The sequence below is a fragment of the Xiphophorus hellerii genome, chromosome 7, assembly GCF_003331165.1.
Source record: "Xiphophorus hellerii strain 12219 chromosome 7, Xiphophorus_hellerii-4.1, whole genome shotgun sequence".
In the NCBI taxonomy this organism is placed as follows: Eukaryota; Metazoa; Chordata; class Actinopteri; order Cyprinodontiformes; family Poeciliidae; genus Xiphophorus; species Xiphophorus hellerii.
The window spans coordinates 31,227,155-31,251,217 of NC_045678.1; the positions used below are offsets into that span (position 1 = coordinate 31,227,155).

The window sequence follows — 24,063 nt, forward strand, 5'->3', positions numbered from 1 at the left end:
GGAGGAGAATCAAACCGAAGCAAACCGAGCCGAGCGGCGGACCGCCTGCATCCTACCTTCCTGAAGAGGTGACCCGTGCTCCAGCGCCATGCCCCCCTCAGGGAGGACAGCCGCCGCCGCAGAGAGCCGCCGTGGTTCATCTCCGGCGCAGCACTGAACTTTCCTCCGGAGACCTCTCCCTTTTCCCTCTCAGCCCAGCAGAAAAAAGTTCTAATTTTAGGCCAGCCGGGCCAAGCAGAACTCCTCCGCCCCTCGCGCTCCGGCCTCCCTCCCCCTCCAGCCAGCTCTGCCCTGATGCTCAGCCTCCCCGCCTCCAAAGCTTCCCCCCATGTGGGACTGAAGCGTGTTTGTTCACATCAACATCGTTTTCTCTCCATGAATCTGAGGATCAGTGGAGTCATGAGACAAGCGTTTGTTGCTGCGAGGCAAAGCGAAGCCAGCGTCCGCCTGACATCAGCGGCGGAGCGACCCGAACTCGCCGCCACCGTCCTGCAGGAAGCATCGCAAGCAGAACCTCTGGTCGTGTTTTCTGCTCCCAGTTTGGAACGAGGCTAAAAGTAGAAAACCTTGTTTAGAAACTGAGCTGGCACTCCAGTCTGGGCGAAGTTCGGAAATGCCGATAAAAGCGACCACACACACAAACAAAGACAAACCGTGGGACTCTGCTTTGGAAAGAAACCGCCAGAGGAAAACGAGTCCAAACTAAACAGAGTCGGAGGATCCAGGATGTGAGAAACCCAGAACTGAAGAGTTCCTACAGATCACAGCAGGATCCAGGATTTATTCTTTTCATCAGCTGATAATCTGATTTTACTGGTCTAGGTTTTGATGTCGGATTATGAAGTTCATCTGCTGCACATTTCTGGATTAACGAGGATCAGAGACTTTAACGATAATAACAGTGATCTAAAACTTCACATCGCTGCTTCACACTTATGAATAAAGACAAAAATATTTTTAACTAAAAAAAATAGAGCCATAAAAGACATAAAAACAACTGAAATAACTAATAAAAGTAGCAAGAAATACAATAAAAAATGACAAAATAATGAAAAATAATTACAATAACTAATATAAAAATAATAATTATAAACCATGTTAATGTTAATACTAAAATAGTTATAAGAAATAATAATTCTATTAGTGAAAACAAATAACAGTAATAAATAGATAATAATAAATGATACTTATGATAGTTTTAGGAAAAATAAAATCCATAAAAATTAAATATTAAATAATCATAAAGTAAATGATAAATAATGATTTTAACAATATAGAACTTTATATTTAATAGATTAAAAAGTCATAAAATAATCATATAAATATAAAATAATAAAAATTAATACAAATAATTTAAAAAATTGAAGCTGGGAAAGACCTCAACTCCAGGATTCCTACATTTGTTTCCTGGACGGTCTAATCCAAGTAAAGATTGGATAACAGCATGAACACAGAGTCAGTGACGGCGCGTCTGGACTCACCATGGTGTCTACATGCTTGAGAGCGAGGCTGCTGCTCGGAGCCTGTGGAGAAGCAAAACACGGAAAATTATCAACACACAAAAACTACAAAACTACAGCAACCAGTAAAACTACAGCGACCAGGAAAACTACAGCGACCAGTAAAACTACAGCGACCAGTAAAACTACAGCGACCAGGAAAACTACAGTGACCAGGAAAACTACAGCGACCAGGAAAACTACAGTGACCAGGAAAACTACAGCGACCAGGAAAACTACAGCGACCAGGAAAACTACAGTGACCAGGAAAACTACAGCGACCAGGAAAACTACAGTGATCTTTCATTAGCTCATATTTAAGAGCCGGCGGCGGCCATGATGTTGCTCAGTGACTCATTAATCTCCCAACTGGACAAATATTTACACAGAGACAAAACCACCCAAATCAGCCAAGAGCAGAGAATCCACTGCCTTATACAGCAACGGACAGAGAGAGAGGGACGAGAGAGAGAGAGAGAGGGACGAGAGAGGGACGAGAGAGAGAGAGAGGGACGAGAGAGACGAGAGAGAGAGAGGGACAAGAGAGAGAGAGGGACGAGAGAGACGAGAGAGAGAGGGACGAGAGAGAGACAAGAGAGAGAGAGGGACGAGAGGGACGAGAGAGACGAGAGAGAGAGAGGGACGAGAGAGACGAGAGAGAGAGAGGGACGAGAGAGAGACAAGAGAGAGAGAGGGACGAGAGGGACGAGAGAGAGAGGGACGAGAGAGACGAGAGAGAGAGAGGGACAAGAGAGAGACGAGAGAGAGAGAGGGACGAGAGAGATGAGAGAGAGAGAGAGGGACGAGAGAGAGAGAGAGGGACAAGAGAGAGAGAGGGACGAGAGAGGGACGAGAGAGACGAGAGAGAGAGAGAGAGAGAGGGAGGGACGAGAGAGATGAGAGAGAGAGAGAGAGGGACAAGAGAGAGAGAGGGACGAGAGAGACGAGAGAGAGACAAGAGAGAGAGAGAGAGGGACGAGAGAGAGAGATGAGAGAGAGAGAGAGAGGGACGAGAGAGAGAGAGTAAAAGCTTCCTGATCGTCATGCTGCCTGAATTCTGACCAACTTTTGGGTTTTTGGACTAAAACGGGTCATCAGGGTTTAGATTATCCATCAGAATCAGCTTCCACCTTTGGGCTGAACTCGGCCTTCCAGAACCAGAACCAGATCGATCCGATATCTGTATCTGACCATGGCATGATGTCAATATCGGATCAGATGTGAAGCTAAAGCCAGCAGCTGCTAACCTTAACCAACTATGGAGCTACATTATGGCCAAGAAGTTTGTTTTAAAAAATTAATAAAACTGGGGGAAAAAACTGTTTCAAAACTATTCTGAAGCCACAGAATAGAACAAAAATGTAAAAATTTAAATAAAAAAACATTTAAACTCAAAAAAAGTAAAACTGAAAAAAGATTTGCAATAGTTTTCAAACTGAAGAAGAAATGTTGGAACTGAAGAAATTTTTTTTGGCAAAAAAACATTTGAAACTGAAAAAAGTGGGGAAAAAATTGGAAGTCAAATAAATTTGAAACTGAAAAAATGTAAAACATTTTCAAGTTCAAGTTTTATTTCAGTTTCATATAATTTTTTTCAACATTTCTTTTTTAAAGAAACATTGTCCTCAATGTAGCTCCATACATTTCACACATCAGTAGATCTAGGTGTTAGATCTGGGCGGAGCCTGTGACAGAGGCTGTGATTGGATGAGCAACATCATCATCTCCAGATGAAGAAATGTTTGTTTTGTTCCAACATTGGGAGTGGTGGAACCGTCATACGGTTACCGCAGCAACCAGGACGCAAACAGGAAGTTGCCTTACATTTTAGTTGCTGCTCTTTTCATTTCACCAACATTTACAGCCAAATCATCTGAAGAGTCGGCAGCAGCCACTTGATTATCCGTAAATTTTCTGGAAGTTTCGAACATGTTTGGTTTGTCGCAGGCAGCAGAGCAGCCGTCCCGCGTCGGCCCGCAGCATGACCTGCCTCTGCAGGGAGCCGCAGCATAAACAGACAGAAGTCAGGGGGTAAATTATAGTCTGACCCAACGGCCGAGAATACCCGCCGAACGCCCAGATGAAACCGCCGGCCTTCGTCCCTTCAGTCCTGGAAAGAGCCGCCGTGCCTGCAGGACGCAGCGGGCTGCTGTTAGCGGCGCTAAATGCAGCCTGCGGCGCGCAGCCACAGGCATCTCACACACACACACCCACACACACACACACACACACACCCGAACACACACGCACACACACACACACACACACCTACACAGCCTGTTGTGTGTTTATGCAGCAGGACCAGCCGGGTGCTTCAACGTGCGTTTCCTCTTTGTGTAATTGCAGCCAGATGGCAGGAGGAAGCGTGAGCACGTTGGAGCCGACAGCAGAAAAACTTTGTTTGGTCCACATTTGGAGGAAAACCCAGGAAGCTTTAGTTCACGTCTTCAGAGTCGAATCGTTCAGAATATTCTAGTTTAAACATCTGAACGTTTAGGTTTCAGTCAGTCGATGAAAACGGCTCAAATCAGAAAAACTAAAAACTGGAGGCTTGACTCGGACCTGAGCTCTGAGACTCCGGACTCTCGGTGAAATGAAGCTGGTCTGTGAAGGGATGATATTGGTTATTAGTGATGTTGGGGGATGTTTATGGGATGCTATCGGCTCATAGCAACCTGTTCATGCTAGCTTTAGCTCCTTAGTAACGGCCAATTGAACGCCGTATTAAATGACTTGTTTCAGAACCAACTTTCATCGGGTTCAAACGATGAAGAGATCAAAGCTGGAAAAACCTCATTTTATAGAATGAGGCCAAATGAGAATAAAACATTGCATTAGCGCTAAAATGTTGCATTAGCGCTAAAATGTTGCATTAACGCTAAAATGTTGCATTTGCGCTAAAATGCTGCATTAGCGCTAAAATGTTGCATTAGCGCTAAAATGTTGCATTAGTGCTAAAATGCTGCATTAGCGCTAAAATGTTGCATTAGCGCTAAAATGTTGCATTAGCGCTAAAATGCTGCATTAGTGCTAAAATGCTGCATTAGCGCTAAAATGCTGCATTAGTGCTAAAATGCTGCATTAGCGCTAAAATGCTGCATTAGTGCTAAAATGCTGCATTAGCGCTAAAATTCTGCGTTAGAAATGATTTTTCTGTGCAGTCTCAAGATTCTGTTTAAATTATTCGACTGACAAGGGAAAAAACAATTTAAACAAAAAAACATTTGATTTATGCAATTTATAAAGTTCCATCAGTTTACATTTAAACAAAAATAGGTTTCTGCACAAAATCTTTCAACTTAAATCACCTTTGTTCGGTTAGCCTGGCGCTTTCTTAAAACATTTTTTAAAGAATTATTCAAAATATAATTTAACAAAACATTAAGCAGACTAAAATTGATTTTGATCATTTTGACTTGATTCATTATCACTAAGACTAGAAATTCAGATTCTCTGCAGAATAAAGTTATAATAAAGACATAATTTTATTTATTCTAAATAGATTCTCCACTGATTTGCTTCATTATAACAAAGGATGATGTGGAAACGGTTCAGATCCGAGGGCGCCATCTTCTGTTTGCACCTGCTGGCAGACCGGTCCGGTCCGGTCCGGTCCCAGTCAGTCGTATTCATCCAAACCCCCGAGTCGACTGATTTTCACTTTAAAACTGATTTTAGTTTCTGGTTAAAACAAGTTTCCTCTATATCTGGTTCTGAAGCCGATTTTAAATCTGAAAATTGGGAAAAGTGTGATTTTTGCAGCAGAGCAGAAATCATAAGCAAAGCCCCTAAAATGTGTGGCTGCTCCTTTAACGGGCCGGTCTGGTCCGGTCCGGTTCTCTGGAGTCACGCCGCGGCCGTAAGCCGAGTCAGCTGAGCGTCAGCTTCTCATGTCAGACACTAAAAATAACGACTCAGCCAACAGAAAACATGGGTTTTTATCTCCTCCGAGGGAAACGGCTGAGAACAGAAACATCTCTGTCAGGCCGACCCGGTTCCGCTCCGAGTTTCCAGAACCAAATCGGGAGATTCAAACCGCCGGATCAGATCAAAACGTTCAGATAAACTCTGATAAACAATAAAAGCTTCTGAGGAGGAAACCAACTTCACCTCCTGCTGGAAGGATTCTTCAGCTGCTGTGATGCACGTAACACTTTTTCCTTCCACTCAACTTTCCATGAGCATTCCTAGCTTAATGTTGTGTGTTCCCCACAATATTAAGCTGAATTTATGATTTGGATTGCAGAGATAAATAAAGTCTTTATGATGTTTATAGTTCAGAGTAAACGATGTTTGGCTAATTATTCCCTCTGGTTTGTTTTACTTTCACACATTTGTTATCATGTGACATTTTATGGTGGCAATTGGTTTAAAAGGGTGAAAAAGGGCGGCCATCTTAAAAAAATGGCAGTCTTCTTGAAATGCTAATGGGAAATATGATAAACATATGACCTGAATGTTTATGTTTGTGTTCATACTAAACAGATTTTTACAGTAATAATCTGCTTAATGAGCGCGGCGCACCGCCTCCATATTGCGCCCCAACCCAGCAGAGTCCATCTTTTAAACCCGGTTCATGTCAAATCCTGTTTTTTGGCTATTTAATGAACTAAAATGTGTTTAAAGTGACAGCATCCTGAAACCATGGCAACAAATCTGATGGGCGGGTCTCCAGATATTTAAAACTGCAGGAAGAAAAAAAAACTCCATAACCAATCTGGTGCTGGAAACAGGAAACCAGAGAGGCACACTGCGCCCTCTGCTGGAGAGATGAAGGAACTGCATGTTGGCTTCAGAGGCAGCGTGGGACACAAAGGGTTAAAAAAACCAAACAGGTTGTAAATGTTTCCAAAATGAAGCAACAGAAAAACTTCACTGGTTTAATTCTCTGATTAAAGCGTTTGGTTCAAACCGCAGGGAAAAACTCAACAGACTCAACTTCCCAGAATTCCCTGCTCTTGTTTAGAAACAATGAAGCTCAGCAGGGAGATACGGCCAAAAGTACTGCAGCTGGAGGGAGGGAGGAAAGAGAGAGAGAGAAAGGACAAGAGAAGAAGGGATAAAAGAAGGATAGAGGGAAGAGAGGAAGCAAGGAAACAAGGAAGGGAGAAAACAAGAAAAGGAGAGGTCAGAAGAAAGGAGGGAAGGGAAGAAGAAAGAACAAAAGGAAAAGAAAGAGGACAAAAGGTAGAAAGGAAGTGTAAAGAGAAAGAAAGAAGAAAGGAAAAATAAAGGCAATAAAGAAGGAAGAAAAGAACAGAATGAGACAAAGGAGGTAGAGAAAAGAAGACAAGAAAAGGGGACAGAAGGAAGAGAGGAAACAAACAAGGAAGGATGAAAAGACAGAGGAAAGGACAGGAAAAAGAAAGAGGGGACAAGGGAAGAGAAGGAAGGAAGGAAGGAAGGAAGGAAGGAAGGAAGGAAGGAAGGAAGGAAGGAAGGAAGGAAGGAAGGAAGGAAGGAAGGAAGGAAGGAAGGAAGGAAGGAAGGAAGGAAGGAAGGAAGGAAGGAAGGAAGGAAGGAAGGAAGGAAGGAAGGAAGGAAGGAAGGAAGGAAGGAAGGAAGGAAGGAAGGAAGGAAAAAAAACCTTTGATGCGATCCGGAAGAACAGATGTTTTCCTTCCCTCTTATTTTCTTTTCCCAGAAATCTCTGACTCTAAACTTTCCTCTTTTTTCCAGGCAGTAGAAATGATTCTCGTCTCTTTAACCTTTTGGGTTAATTTAACCAGAACCAGAACATCTGACTGCAGATCCTAAATGGACCTGGTCATCATTCTGGTTCTGGTTCTGGTTCCGGTTCTGGTTCTAGCTGTTTGTTCTAGCTGCTGATGAGTTCGCTAAAGGAATCCTGTTATTGCAATTTTGGCAAGAAAATTTTGATTATTTGATTTAAAAGAATTAAATTATTTGTTAATTTGCATATTTTAATGTATTTCTTATATTGTATAAAATAAGCTGAAGAGGTCAATTGATTAATCTGATTAGAATCAGAATAATCAATTAGTAAAATAATCGTTAGCTCCAGCCTGATAACTGAGTAAACATCTCTAGTTAGTACTCTGTTATTGCGGTATCTTCTTATGTAACTACACATTTATTCATATAAAGTAATGATTTGATTCAAAGTTTAATAATGGAAGTAAAAGCACAGAATTTACTATTTCTACAAAAATACATTATATTATTAATTTCCATTCCTTAGGTGCCTAGTGTCGCAAAAAAGATGCATACCTAAACTTAGAGATAACTTTTATCGTTTTGGTCACATGTTTACTATTCTGACATATAGAATAGTAAAGTATTAACCCTGTGTTGTCTTGCGGGCCAGAGGTGACCCATTACCACGTTTAGCTGTAGAAATAACACCGTAAACCAGCCGGTTTCCGACTTGCAATTTGATGACTTTTCCTAAATTGACCCTGTCATTAGAAAAGTGATACTTTGTTTTTGTTTATATTCCATGTGAGCTGTACATAAGGAAGGATTGTCTTGTGGGTCATTCTGGACCCGCGAATTATAAAACCATTTAAACACCAGAAAAAGAGTTCAAAGGCCACACAAACTCTCTCTAATACACACACACACCACCCCACACACACTTCCCCCGCCCCCTCCCACACGCACACACACATCTATACACACATATCAAAGAAACTGGATTGATGTACGAATTCAACTGGCATTTGACCTGCAGCTGCCCTCTCAATCTGTACCTGCCCTCTCAATCTGCACCTGCCCTCTCAATCTGCACCTGCCCTCTCAATCTGCACCTGCCCCCTCAATCTGCAGCTGCCCTCTCAATCTGCACCTGCCCCCTCAATCTGCACCTGCCCTCTCAATCTGCACCTGCCCCCTCAATCTGCACCTGCCCTCCCACATCATACAAACTCCCAAACACAACAGGAAACATAAACTAGGTATAGAGGACATGAAGGTACGCTGAATCTGAGTTCTGCTTGTTGGTTCCTTGCTGACGCCATGAGTAGATGTTTCACTAAAGGTGCTACGTTGTATGTTTGCACATACTGACCTACATGGGATCTTCAACATAAGAAGTTGAACATCTTATGTTGAACAAGTTCTTGTGCTGAAGATGTTCAACGTAGGAGCGTCTTCATACGGTGAAGAACATCTTCATGCTATGAAGATTTTCTGGAACATCTCGTGTTGAACATTTTGTGTACAAAGTGGAATGTTCTTCATCTTATGTTCAATGTGGGGAAGGAAGGACAGGATGTTCTTCGGCTTATGATGAAGATGTTCAACCTAAGAACATCTTATAAGTTCAACATCTTATGTTGAACAGAAAATGTTCTTTATCTTGTGTTGAGAATGTTCAGCATAAAAACACCTTATGGTGAGCAGAAGATGTTCTTGTGTTGAACATCTCATATAATTATGAGACACAATATAAGAGCTGATGTTCACAAAATCAAGCAACATTTTGTTTTATTGTGTTACGTGTTATTTTTATAATTCACTTCCTAAAAGTATATAAAGAAATGAACCGTTGACTAAAAAGTTTCAAATTGTTGACTTTTTGTTCCCTTTCAGCCTAATTAATTCAGAAGTAATAATTTCACATTTATATAATTACAATAATAAAACCTTACTGTGTAAAAGGGTGTAATACTGTTGATCATCTTTTTGTATTGTGTAACAAAAATACATGATAAAAAAATAATTAAATTGAGTCAAATTGATAAATAACAGATTGTTTCATCATGCAAAATAGATTGTGGATTTAAAATTCAATTAATTTGCTTTATTTTGGGGCTTTTGTTAGGGCGGGTCATTTTTGACCCATAGGACATAGAATGTTATTATGGCACAAAGGTTAATAAGTAAATCTATTGTTATTGTTCTACTTCCTTTAACCAGCTGTAGTTCACATTCTGACCACCAGATGGCAGCAAAGCGCTTCTATTAGTGTCCTTAGTGTGAGCGGTAAAAGTATCAACCAACATCTGTGGTATTTATGAACCACCATGGCGGCATTCTCATCCTTAAGGAGTTTAAAATGTAATTAACTGTAGAAGCCCAAATCCAGAACCAGAACCAGAACCCGATTATTCTTCCCTGGTTTCATCTGCAGCACTGACGCCCCATCGTTCCTGCTGCTCTTCGTTTTAGCGCCACCCTTCAACACGACGGCCCAGATTCTCTTCTGAAGACTCATTTTTAATCTCCCCGTCTCTAAAGCAGGACTGCTGGCTTGTGGTTGGTTTTACAGTCATTCTGAACGTCAGGTTGTATTTTGTCCAGGATGGTAGGAATTCCCACCATGGCTGCTGTGAATACCGCTGGGATCAGGCTGACCTGGAAAACGCTGCAGATAAATAACTTTTGTGGCTAACACAAGAAAAAAAAGAACATATTTAATTTCTTCATGATCAGCAGAATTTTCTGATATTAAAGTTACTTTGTGTCCAGATGCAGCTCATCCAAATCCCTGGAATTTTGAGGATTTAGAGGAGAAAAGAATCGCATTCGCTGCCAACATTTTCCCTTCAGGAAGGTAAAATATGGCGGCTGTAATCAGATGGCACCTGAACGCATCACTAAATCATCTCTGCTCTGGCAGTGAGAGCAGGAATCTGCCAAACAAGGAGCGGTGGGAACGCCGTGGAGACGCAGCGCATCATCCAGCTCCTGTTGCATGCTGGGAAGTGACAGATACTGTAAAAGCACCAGGAATGTCTTACTCACTTACATTACGCATAAAAACACCAAACTGAGAAATTCCCAGCTGTTCTCATCATCCAGACTACATGTAACACGTTCAGTTTCTGTACGACCCGTCCTGGTTCTGTACGACCCGTCCTGGTTCTGTACGACCCGTCCTGGTTCTGTACGACCCGACCTGGTTCTGGAAGTTTCTGTTTGGGTTTAAGGACTAAAACTACTAAATCAGGACTAGGCGACAGTTTTTTTGTTAGATTTAAAGACTAAAACCAATTGGTGATGGACTTGGTTAGGACTTGGTGACGTTTGAGGACTAAAACTACTCGGTTAGTTCTAGGCCATGGATTTTTGGTTAGATTTGGTGACTATAACTAAGGACTAGTCAAAGTATCTTTGCTAGGTTTGAGAAATAAAACTGCTTGGTTAGTACTAGGTGCCATTTTTTAGTTAATTTGATAGACTATAACCTGGGAATTGGTTTTTGAATAGGTTTGAGGACCTAAATCACTTGGTTAAGACTAGGTGAAGTTTTGATGATTTTCTTGTTTGGTTTAAAGACTAGAACTGCTTGTGTAGGTCTGGGCAGCAGTTTTTTGGTTTGTTTTAAGGACTAAAATCACTTGGTTAGTCACTAGGTGACAATAGACAGTTTTCCAGTTAAATTGTAAAACAAACTGTTAAGGCAACTAACACTAACACGAGCAACCGAGTCCAGTAGAGATTGAAGAACTAAATCTGTCTGGTTAGGATTCGTCAAACTGGCAACATATCAGGTCTTCCATTATTCAGCAGCGTCAGGAATCTGTTTTTTAGATTTGGGAAATAAAACATGCAGGTCAGGCTCAGACATTAAATATTACAGTTTAGGATCAGGCAACAATTTCCTGGTTACTAACTTTGTCAATGCCCTCCTTGTTAGGATTTACACAAAACAAATGTGACAGAAACAGATTAATGATGAAGCAGCTGTTTACGTTTTGGCATGAAGAAAAACTTGTTTGGAGTTAGAAAGTGCTTCGTGGTGAGGCAACGGTTTCATGGTTGGGTTTAGACCACAGTTGTTCAGTTTTGGCACGGAAAGCCTTGGTCTGGGTTAGTCATCACTAACCAGCGACATTAGCGTTAGACAACAGATTTATGGGAAGATTTAGGGATGAGAAGTTAATCTTTGTTGGGTTTCAGCACTAAAACACAAGTTTAAGGTCAAGCAACAACTTTCAGTGTGGATGAAAATAACCGGGCTTGGATTGGTCCAAAAGCTATTTAACTGTGATGAAACACCAATTTTCTACAAACGTTCCTGTTCTGGTTTGGTGTGAAAACGACTTGAGGGTTACTCATGAGCTTTATTGTTAAGTTTAGGGACAAAACGTTATGATTAGTCAGCAGATTCCTGGCAGAGCGGTTTATGGTTCCCGTTTCCTTCAGGATCCACGATGAACAGAGAATATTGCCAGTTTGGTTGTGGGAGAGTGAGCTCAGAAAGGTAGAAGTGAGTTTCACCCCCGCCTCCCTGTGCACATCTCAACCAGATGTCTTCATGCAGAAAACATCTCGAGCAAAAAGCATCTGTGAGGATAACAGCATGTTCCTGATTAATTATGGCAGCTTTTATTGAAAGAAAACCCAGACGTTTTCTCTGCAAGGGCAGTAAAGTGCAGGGGATATTTGCTTTGGTTTGTCAGGCACCCAAAACCACTTAAACACACAACATGTGAGGAATCCCATCCAAGCCCAACACGGCTTCTTAAAGCCATACCAAAAAAGGCAACGCAGCCCGAGTCCTCCTCTCCAAACACGCTCCGCTTCTACTGACGCTACATCACACAACACACTCAGGCTGAATTCATGCTTTAGCAACAGAAAACATCAACAAAATGAGGAACAGTCAAAGTTCAGACTCACCAGCTCGTAGTTTGTAGCTGGAACACAAGAAGAAGACACCTGGAAACAAACAGAAAGCCCATTGGTCAGATCCTCCTCTGTGACCAGATGAATGAGAAACAAGCAGAGTGGTTCAAAATGTCTGCAGTTCATCGAACGTCTCATTTCAGGTCAGAATCACTAAACTTACTTCCATTTGGTAAAGCGACAACATTTCTTAAAGATTTAATCCAACTTTCTTCAGAATCAGAACTTTACTTACATTTGGTCAGAATCAGGCTGCATGACTTTGGCCAAAACTTTAACTGATGTTTGGGTGGAACAGAAAGTGTTTTACTGCTGCACGTTCTGGTTCGACCCAATGGGAAAGTCAAAGGAAATCAGACGAACCAGTCTGCTCCAGTCCGGCCCAGTCCAGTCTAGTCCATTTCAGTCCATTTCGTCCTTTTGATAATTTTATCGATGCGTGAAGGAGTCGCGTTCCTCTGGTCAGGTACGGACATGATGGGAACGTTCTACCATCGTACCGCTCAGGAACGAGACGGTTCTGGTCCAAAATGTCCAAATCGTCTCCCAAACAAAAGACAAAGGTCCTGTGAAGATGCTGGTCAATAATTAATCGAGCAAAATGCTTGATGACTAGGATCAGTTGGAACGTTTGGATGATTGACTTGAAATGACCTTAAGAGTCTTTAGAAGATATTTGTTGTTCTGGTTCTGAGTAAACTGGACTGAACCGAAGCGTGTCCTGCACCAACATGAGCTGAAAGGCTCAGCGAGGAGGAAGCCATTATCTTTGTTTTTAGAGACGTCCTGGTCTGATGGTTGAGGTAACGAAACTATCCTCACTGTGAAGTATGGTGGTGGCAGCATCATGCTGTGGGGATGTTTCACTGGTGCACTTCATAAACTTGACAGAATCATGAGGAAATAATGTTATGCGAAAATATTGAAACAACATCAGCCAGAAAGTTAAAGCTTGGGCACAGGTTGGTCTTCCAAACGGACAAAACTCCAAGCTCCGACCCAAACTGGTGACAGAGTCGATGTTTTGGTGGCCGCCTCAAAGCCTCGGTCTCCGTCACTTCAGATTGGAGAGGTTGTGAGGAACATTAGCCCAGTTCCAGCGGTTCTGTCAGGAGGAACCGACCAGAACTCCAGCAAACTGCTGGGAGAATCTTCTGGAAAAGGTTTGACCCAATCATCCAGTTTAAACAATGATAATCAAATAAAGTTACAAAAAATATATATCTTAAAAAATGAAGATATGATTAATTCTGGTGATTCTAACAAACTAAAAACAAGAGAAGTTTGTTCTGATTTCACTTCAGATGGAGGGAAAAAGGTGGCTGTGTCTTTATATTGGGTGTATGTAAACTTCTGGTCAGGAACAGCCAACAACATGATAACAAATGAATACAGGTGAAAATGTTTGTCTTATATTTTGGAGCCGAAATGCGTTGATGCATCTTTAAAAGCCTGGCCTGGCGCCCTCCGGTGGTCAAAAACAGCAGCTTTGATGTTTTCATTTTCTGTCAGTTTTTCTCTTCCTGTTTATTTCCTTTCTTCCGGTTTTCCGTCTCTGTTCGTGTTTTTTCTGACAGACCTACATGACACCGAGCCAGAAGGCCTCATGATGGCCCAGTTGATCCGATTAGCACCCGGCTGCGGTCCAGGTCGTCCCATGAGCTCAGCGCCGCCATAAACAGGAAGAACTCAACGATAATAGCATTTAACCAGGACTGAAATCATAGAAAAAGGTGGGATCCATCCTGATGAGGATCCAAGCAAACAGGATGTTTCTTTCCCGTCAAACACTGGAAGAAAAAAATCCTGCAAACTTCATTTCCAGCAGTTGGAGTTTTTATCAGCGGCGGCTGATAGGAGTCGACGGTTTGATGCTCCTTTAAAACCGTTTCCATGACTACAGCAGGTCGGACCTGCAGCTTTCACCAGGCCGGCTCTCATCTCCTCCATCCGACACTAATCACGCCGCTGCATGAACACACGGCTGCAGATAGCGACGTGTCTGCTTAGTGTCGCTGCGGCGCAATCCTGCTGAGACGGATGATGTCTGAAAACCGTCCGAACCGAGAGGTGTTCACCAGAACCAGAGCTGGACCCGGAGCCCAGTTCCTGGTAACTTCTACAGTTTTCCAGGTTTATGACGTTTTCTTTTGGCCTTCGGCTCTTTAAACTCAAATAAATCTGTTTAACTAACCAGATTACCACTGTTGGGTCAGAAAACTTTCAGTTTTAAACTTTTTATTGATCAATTAAAACAAGCTGAGTTCCATTTTTATGATTTACCGTTTTTCTCTTTCAATCCAAACTGGATGATGAACGTTGTCTACTTCGTAATTACTTTTATTTGCTGTTTTGATTATAGAATGCCTTCATGCATTATTTTTATGACATTACAATTATATTACTGGAAAAGGGTCTCAAAGCAACAATATTATCATTTATCGCGATAACTTTATCATCCAGAATAATTTGTCATGCGACAGGCCAATCTGTAACCAGTTTCTGACTGAATGTTTGTATCAAATAATCATCTGGTTACAGTGGATGATTTACAGTAGGGTGATGGAGATCAAGGTATTTAAAATAAAATTTAAAAAGTCATGACTGATATTTTCATCTGATGACAGTTTTTCTTTAAATGTTTAAACGTTAAATGATGATCCAAAGGAAACCTTTTAGAGTTGATCAGGGTTATGGATCAGCAGCGCTTAAAGGAAACCAGGTGGAAACGGGCAGCAGGTGATGCTAAAGCAGCTGGAAAACCACGACACAGAAACACGTGAGTCACTTCTGCATGTCTCTATGGCTGCTCCTCTGTCTGGATTACAGGAATGCTCTCTCTAAACAGGAAATGACCCTAATCACATTCTGTGTTTCTGCTGGAGGAGCCGCTGCGCTTCGGTTTGTACAGTTTGAGACTGCGACGTGGAAACATCGTCTCCTTCCATCATGAGCTCTGATCAGCAGATGATGGCATGCATGTGCAATGGACGCAGTGTTTACGTCCATCTTAAAGTTATTCCTGAATAAGTCGGCTCTTATCGCAGCGGACTCAGCAGGTCTGCTCTGTGTTTCCATGTTTGCACGGCGCACCGCTGACAGCCCATCCACCTGCAGAAAGCAAACCATCACAGGCCGAGATACCGACAAAATATTTACAGTATCTGCTTACACGCCTGCAAGACAACAGGATTCAGGCTGAGGTGACGGGACAAAAAGCAGAGACAACAGAACTAGGAGTTGTTTTGACAAACTAAAAGTCTCCCTGAAGCAGAGAAATCTAAGAATCCACATGAAACAAAGAGAAGAAACGTTGGAGCAGAACCAGGAAAACCAAGCAGCAGCTGGGACTGAAGCAACGCTTAAGGAAAACATGAAGGTTACTGGAACTGTAACCTTCATGTAAATAGTTTGTATTTATGTCAACATTCACCCAATCGCTCACCACTAACAGTCCTTTGTTCCTCTCATCAAACATTTCAGGTTTTCTATAACAGAATCCAAGATGGCAAACAGGGGGTTGAACACAACCAGCCTGAGTCCAAGACCCAACTGCAACCAACTGATCCAAAACTCTCCAAAACACACACACACACACCCGCACACCCACCCACACACACACACACACACAAAATCTAAAGAAAATGACGCCGCAAAGCCCAGAAAATTAAAGAAAAACCTGCAATAAATAAAACAAACGCAACAGAAAAACAGCCAGTATAAAACGCTGCAAACTCATTCCACAAAGTGAACGTCCTCCAGGCCACCAGGGGGAGTAAACTGTCAAAATGACATCAAAGTGTTCCATCAATGTTTAGAAAAATGCCGGAAAATATTTGGTTAATGCAACCCCCTGATTGGTTCACTGACCTAAAACTTAATGAATGTTTATTATTAGTGCATTTTTATCTAAATTAATGAAAGAAAATACAAACTAAGTAGAACAATTTACTATCTATTTTTGCAACAAAAAAAGGAAGTAAAATTTTAAATCAATAATGCATTTATTCAATGTTTACTAAATTATTTCAGAGCTTTAACTCTCTTAAAATGTAAATGTCGTTCCTGTTTTTTTTATGTAATGAAGCATTGCGATATGTTGGACCATTTAACCAGGATCAAACCCAGAGAGTCTGAACCGCGACCCCACCGGAGGAAACCAAAGTGTGAAAAAGACTCCAGACTAAAACCTTCAGCTAATCTAATCTGAGAAATCTGCTGGCCAATCAGATTTAAATTAAAGCATGTGAGTCACCCATGACCAACTCATGATTCATGGCAGCAGCAGGACGATCCCTCAGCAGCTTCAAAGGTACACATCTAATCTTCAAGTCATTGGAAAATAGATTTAATGAGGAAAAGAAGTTATGAGATTCTGTGATGATAGGATCAAGGTTTCACTGGCTCGCTGCTCACGGAGCGTTTTCAACAGGTTGGAAGTTATCAGCTTAAAATTTTACTTTTTTTCTGGTTTCCACTTGAAATTTTCCGGACGTTTTGCTGAGTAACAGGAAAGACGTCCTAAAATGTTTTGTTTTTAGTAGAAGTAAAACTTCCTTTAGCTACAGATACAAACTACAAACAGCTACAAACTGTACTTAGGCTACAGTCTTTTAGACAGAGTTAGCATGTTAGCTTCATGCTCCAAATGCTGATAATGTTGCTTTTCTATACAACCAGGAGTAAATAAAACAAATATTTTAAACTAGAGAATACTACTTCTAATATAACATTTAACAGAAGTAAAACTTACCTTAGCTACAGTTATAAAACTATTTAGACTACAGTCAATCAGAAAGCGTTAGCATGTTAGCTTTATGCTCCAAGTACCAGTAAATGGTCGCCATTTTAGGCTCCTTGTTTATTACTCCCATTAAATATGTTGGGGTTTATTAGCATACATTACAGCTATAAAGCCAAAGAAAGTAAATTACAGTGAATGTGTCCAGATGAAACCCACACAGGGTCTTTGTCCCGGCGCTGTGGTGCGTTGGGAGGAGGAACGCATGCTGATGCTTATCGGCTGCATTCAAATGAGTGTAATATAATAAGGGATAATTGTGTTGTTGCATACCATACATACTTATGTTAACAATGTTAAACAAGGCCCCATTTCCTGTAGACAAACGTCCATGTCAGTCGTGTTCAGCGCTCACATGCAGCAAGTTTCCTGTTAGCCGCTAACACACTCCAGATACAGTCGGCTAATGGGATTTATGTCATTCTGCAGGTCTAAATACGTTTAAAATCCCCCGCTAATGATGTGCTTTGTTCCAGAAACCCGTAAAGCATCGATGATGAACTGACTCATTAGTTAGTTAATGCTGGAGAGCTTTGCTGTGAGCAGAGAAACGGTTAGCGTGCAGGTTAGAGAAACGGTTAGCGTGCAGGTTAGAGAAACGGTTAGCGTGCAGGTTAGAGAAACGGTTAGCGTGCAGGTTAGAGAAACGGTTAGCGTGCAGGTTAGCTGGTTTCACTGAGGAAAGGAGAGCGATGCCAGGAGGCTAAAAGAAAAAACCTTCCTGGATCTGAACTCTGGCAGCACAAACACATCGCTGCCCTGAGAGCTTTCATGTTTATCCAGATCTTTGCATCTGGCAAAGCCCAGCTCAAGTATTCGGTGTGTAAATTCAATTTGTGAAGTGTAACTGGTACCAGAGGCTCCTCTGGGCCCGTCACGGCTGACTGTGCCAGCGCCGGTTCTTATATCATCAGAACCCGACACAGCGCTGAAAGTAAGTGCCATCTCTGGCAACCACTGCTTTAGGAGTCTTAAAGCTTCTACATGTAATCTCAGTTGTCCAGATCGCGTTTCACCATCCGTCAGTTCCTGCCTCTTTAAACGGCGTTTTTTTCTCCGGAGCTGATCAGTCTGTGGGAAACTTACGGCTTCTCCGCGTCCCTGAAGGGAAACTTTTGGAAAGCCTCAGATTTATTGAGCGTAATGGAGCAGAGGGCATGAAAGCGACGGAGTCCAAACACTGTTCCCCTGTCTGAGGGAGTGATTTACGTCCCTAAACGGAGCACTTGTGTGTTTGCGTTTGTTTCTCTTTTATCTTCGTTTTGGTCATGATGGCCGCCGCCTTACTGGGATGTGTTTACAGCACCAGTCAGCTCCAGTTTGTTTCCAGAGATTTGCATTGATTCGGTAAAAGCCATTAGAGCAGAAAGACCGAAATAAATAAACCATCAAGACACTTGCAGGAATGTTCTGGGTAAATTTATTAGAAGAGATGCTTTTTTATTATAATCCCAGTTTTTTTAAGTTTATTTGTCTACTTGAAGCCCTTAAAGATCTGACTGGTCCAAATGTTCCTAACAGAACTTCCAGGTTTACAGTTTGGAGCATCAATTACAAAAATGGTGATAAACTTTTTGTTCATATCAGCCATCCTTAAATACAAGCTATTTGGTATTTTTATTGGTTTAATTCATTAAATTGGTCTAAATTGCGCCTTTGTGGCGTCTTACTTCTGGAAACCGGAGCCAGACTGAGCGGTCCTGAACCGACAGACACCCAGTTCTACTGGAGGTGGACTGGTTCTTTGGGTCCACACCTGTAGAGAAGGTCCTGTTCTGCTTCAGCAGCCATTTTACAGCCGAGAGTCAGACTTCCAGCAGCTGATTCATTCGTTAAGAACAGCAGGTTTAACCGAGTGGCGCAGCGAGTCAGGGGTCAGGAGGTCACACATAGCGTCCTCCAGCTGTACTTGAAGGTTTGTGATTATTACTGAAGTCACTGCAATGACGCAATTCATCTTCAATCTGAGCTTGAAACTGTCCTTTAACTGGACCAACAACTGGTTCCTGTGTCCTCCGGTCGGTGGTTGGAGGGAACCTCACACAGGTCAGAGTTCATGCACCAGTTACCCAACATGGACCTTTTTACTAGCTGGTTAGAATTACAACGTTCGCAAACAAAACAACTAATGCAACTGAAAATGCTTCAACTGCAGGAGATGGAAGATAAAATGCTGCAAATGGCAAAAACATCAGCGAGTGTAAAACCCCTCCACAAACCGGAAGCCCTCCCGCCCACTAGGGGGAGTCTAGAGTCTGAGATATTCAGGAATATGCCAAATTGTGACAAACATCAAGAGATAATATGTCTGACAGAATGTTGAATGATTTCAGTGAACTCCAATCCAGAACCGTAAAGCACTCTGGGGGTAGTAGGCAGAGGAAAGGCTTCACGCACTCTTTGGTTGCCTAGCAACAGCCTGTTGGGTAACTTAGCAGCAGCATTTTCAGGTTTACCACCGCGCCTCATAACTGCTTAATATAAAAACACGGACTGAGGGGAAACGGAGAAAACAGGAAACGCATCATCAGTTTGTCAACATTTCAGATATTTAAAACTAATCAATAATCATCAGTAGACTGATATCTGAAAAGCTTTTCAGCCATATTGATCAACCCTAATCCAGTTTTCTTTAGGACACCCTGTCTTTACTGGGAGTCTGGTCTCATTTGATTTGGTGGTCGACTCCCCCTGGTGGCCCGGAGGACTTCCGTCTTATACTTCCTGTTTGTGGTGCATTTTTTGTTTCATTTGTTTTTGTCTTGTAGAGTTTGAATCATTCATGTGTTTTACATCATGTCTACACCTGTGAACCACCATAGAAGATAAACGATCATAAGAAAAAAAATAATAAATTTAAACCCGGATAGTTGGGAGGCTACAGCACCGACTCTGCAGCCCTTAAATCTATTTTTTGCTCGTTGGTCTCTGTTCTTATGGATGCATCTTCACTGAACCTCAGGCTAATTAAACAGACAGACTCCCTGTTTTCCTGATGCATGAGGAGTTTCCTCCTGACTTCTGGTACCAGATGTTCTGATTCTATCTTTCTCTCCAATTAATCAGCGCTGCTCTGCGTTTCCAGAACAAACATCACTGCCAAAAATATTAATAATCCATCGTGGAGAGCAGGACCACAGCTGCTGTTTGCAGGTCCAGACAGGCTGGAGGAGCATTATGGTCTGATTTCAAACATCTGATGAAGAGAAAACATCGGCATCCAGGTTGCTTTAACAATGCAGAACTTTCAGCTCGGCTTCCCGTCTTCCTGCCGGCAAACCCAATCAATCAGCCATAAAAACCCAAACAATATGGCGGCTAAAAGCACGGAAACCAGACTGCTTTCCCCCGACGCTCCAGTCCTGATAAGAGAAGAAAGAAAACAGGTTCTGTTCTCCAGCCAGAGCCGCCGGCCACATGCTTCACATAGCGTTCACATGGAGGAGAAACGGACCAGTCCAAGTATCAGTCTGCCAGGATATTCAACAACCTGAAGGAAGGAGACGGATAATCGTCTCACTGATTCCCACAGGGGGCGCTAGTAGTTCTGCTGCTTGTCATTATGACTGAGAGTCAAAAAAATCCCATCATCATCGATTGTTAATTTATAAACTGATAATAATGACATTTAACTGTTTGATTAACTTCAAGGGAATACATGAAACCTTTATCTTCTCACTAACAAATTACTCAAACAAAATTAACCAAAACAAACAAGCTAGCCCAGCTTTTGTAGGACAAATGGCTAAATGTTTTAATGTTTAAAACGTCCCAAACTCCCTGTATTGTTGAATTGTTATCGTTCCTATTTTCTTTGTTCTTTCTTTGTTCAATAAGCATGCCAGTAAATATGCAGCTTAGTGACACAGATCACTCTTTTTATATGACTGGTGTCCTAAAGAAACTCTTTGGAAAGCTGTATTTATATTTGTGGAGCCATAAAGTTGCCTAAAAACTTTATTATAAACTGTTATTTTTGTCATTTTTGTCGTTATCACAATAGTACCAATAAATGGTCAGAGCCTTTGGTTCTGTCTGGTCCATACAGTGCTGGGACAGCAGCTTCCTGCTGCAGCCCGTCGCCATAAACACAAAACTTCCCTCTGTTGACTGGATGCTATTAATTACACTAAAAGCTGGAGCTCTGGCACCGCTGCAGCTTATTTATGTGAGCAAAGTCCTGCAGGTTGCCAACATGGAGCCCAGAGGACAGCGGGTGAAACGGACCTCAGCGCACAGTACAGTATCAACGCACAAAAATTATAATTAGCTCATTAAAAACATGCATTTAAACCTAATTATTCATTAACAGAAGCTGCTCAGTCAATGAGACGATGGTGGCTGAAAAACAAAAAGCTTAGCTTAACAGACAGTGATGCAAGCAGTTAATCTGTGTCTGCAAGGACTGAAACACACACACACACACACCCCCACACACACATCGAGCGCAGAAGCATTACATCAGCAGAGGAGCATGAAACTCCACGCTGGTGTGTTTTTTTTGGTTTTGAAACGGTCCATGAACCACTGCTTTATCCCAAATCCCAGACAGGCGGTCAATCCACTCACACCTTCCTAAACGGCCCCGCTCCTCGTCTTCCTCCGCCTGATGAAGAGTCCACACGCTGAAGTCCCGTTCCCACACGCACCCAGCCACTTATTTCAGAAGGTTACCCCCCAAACACATGTAGGGGGTTGGGGGGGATTCTGGTTTTATTTGAACATTAACTTACAGCAGGATGGCCTCCAACCAAAATAACTTTAGTTTGATCCCAGTTGCCAATTTACTTTCTGATGTTTATTTCATAAAATACAGTAAAGTTCATAATTCTGATAGTTTCAATATGGCCGCTCCTTGTATCAACACTAGTAATCTGTGGAGAAAACATGTTTATTTAATAAGACACAGTGAGGGTGTGTCTAAGATCAATGTTACATAAACGGCTGCAGCTCAAAGTGTTTGCTTATGGAAAGTGACGCTGAAAACGTCGGTAGAGATCAGGAACAACGGCTTGTTGGGCGCCGCCATGTTGGAATCCCGGCATCTCCGGCTACGTTAGCTGGAACGCAGCGTAGCTTAGTCAGGCTGCACATGCTAGCTTTAGCATTGTTAGCAGCTAATCGTTAGCATGATAAACTCTTTCAAAATGGAGGCTCTTTCGATGCTTCTGTCGCTCAAACAAGAAAATTTTAATTACTGAATTCCTTCAACAGCAGAAAACAAGTTTCTTAATGAGATTAACTTTAGCTAGAAATACTGCAGCAGAAACAAAATCCAGTTCTGCTCTGATTCAAGGTGAAGTTGGATCCTGGTTCTGTCTACCAGGTCTAGACGTTCATCTAGTCGGACCGGTGTCTGCCGTTTTATCAGACAGTGACTGGATTGGATTTGCATACGGGTAAATAAAAAAACACATCATCAGCATACAGTTTGGTTATCTTAGGCTTAAAATTATGAAACGATTTATTTTATCAGGTTATCCAAAATTCTTACTCAGAGTTTACGTTAGATGTCTTTACATTCCCACCGGTGTGCTTAGTCCACTTTAATGCAAGGCATTCTGGGTAAATACAGCCAAAACAAATGTGCTAGCTTTTAGCCAGAAACAAAACAGAAATCCTACAGCCGCTAAAATCTGACATCACTCCATTTTCCATTTTTGTTTCCATTTGGTGAGGAAGGAAGTTGCCTCCGTGTCTTCAGGGTTTTTGTGTCGTCAGCGATGAGGTTTGGAAACATATCGGTAAATATCGGCGCCAGCAGCGATACTCATATTGAGTATTGTTCCAGCTTTTAGACAGCTGCACTAAACCCCAGTTGACCTTAAAGTCTGTGCTGTTGGTTTTCATTCTCTCAATCACATGATAGATAGTAATAATAATAATGTCACCTGTATGAATTACAGTGAGGAGAATCAGAAATGACGCACAATTATATGAATGAAGCGTTTAGAAGTTGGTCTAACACAAAACAGCCGTTTTGTTTCATACTGTAGGAACAAAACCCTTGAATCCATGGAGATGAATTAATCTGATGTTAAAAACCCAAAAGCTGCTCCGCTCTCACAGCTGTCTCTGAACAGCTGGCCTTGCAAATCTCTGCAGGGATCTGACTTTAACTTTTCCCTTCAGCAGGAATAAAAAGGAGGCAGCTGGAAGCCTGGGCAGAGATTTCCCCAGCGCCGCCGGGTTTCTCACCGCGGGGCGGTTCGTCCCGCCGAACCGGGAAAAGTCCTTCCAGTGGAGACCACACACGGAGAGAAACCAGCCCGGCTTTACACAGAAAACACTCAGATTACAGTAACACGGCGTGAAACTCCTGAAGGCTCGCTCTCACATCTGAACCAGTCCTTCACACCAACACAGAGAACTTGATGAGGACCGGACCGGAGCAAACGGCCCTCCTCACCTGGAACACGGCCGTGGCCATCCCGTCCGGATCGCTGCGTCTCTCCGGGTCTCACTGCTGCATCGCCTTCGCCTCCTCCCGCCTGCGCCGGACGGCTGAGCACAGATCCACTGCGATATCGTGGCGCAGCGCGGAGCCCGGAGTGTGTGTGTGTGTTTCAGGGAGGGAGGAGTGTGTGTGTGTGTTTCAGGGAGGGAAGAGTGTGTGTGTGTGTGTGTGTGTTTCAGGGAGGGAAGAGTGTGTGTGTGTGTGTGTGTTTCAGGGAGGGAAGAGTGTGTGTGTGTGCCCCTCTCTCAGCCCTCCTCCAAGAAAATGAGCATAAAAATTCCTCAGGAGTCGTAATGTGTGAGAGGAGCAGAGAGCAGCCAGAGGAGAGAGAGGCGGCGCAGTGCAGCACTGGGAGGCTTCCTCCACCCTCTGGTTCCGACCGATCCACCTCCTCCCACAGCCGGACCCAGAACAGAACCAAACCAGACCCAGAATCTCAAAACCCCCAAAAAAGACCCAACATCCCCAAACTCCGAACTAGACCCCAAACCCCCAAATCTAGACCCAAATTCAAACAAAGCCAAACAAAAATTACCCCCAAACCTAGACCTACAAATCTAGATCCAAACCCAGACATGAAATAAGAGAGAAAGAAATTTAATTTCCCACGTAAGAGAAGGAAAGGAGAGGAACAGAAACTTTTCTGACTCTGATGTTCTCATAAGCTCATTCCTCATTCTCTGCTTGTTATCAGCTTCTCAGGTTACAGG

The 24,063-nt window shown here is 42.5% G+C and overlaps 1 protein-coding gene across 13 annotated transcripts in view; it reads right to left on the bottom strand.

Annotated features, from left to right (window-relative positions):
• tns1b (tensin 1b) overlaps window positions 1–24,063 on the bottom strand; it is a 115,563-nt gene that overhangs the window by 42,415 nt on the left and 49,085 nt on the right. For 10 of the 13 annotated variants that reach the window (XM_032567650.1, XM_032567637.1, XM_032567644.1 and 7 more), the window contains exons 4-5: window positions 12,090–12,128; window positions 1,482–1,523 (exon numbers count right to left, since the gene is read on the bottom strand). In XM_032567650.1, coding sequence (XP_032423541.1) covers window positions 1,482–1,523; window positions 12,090–12,128 — 81 coding nt within the window. Of the gene's footprint in view, window positions 1–56; window positions 340–1,481; window positions 1,524–12,089; window positions 12,129–23,305; window positions 23,484–24,063 lie in introns of those variants that run through there. The other 3 variants (XM_032567646.1, XM_032567647.1, XM_032567648.1) reach the window with 3 other exon arrangements.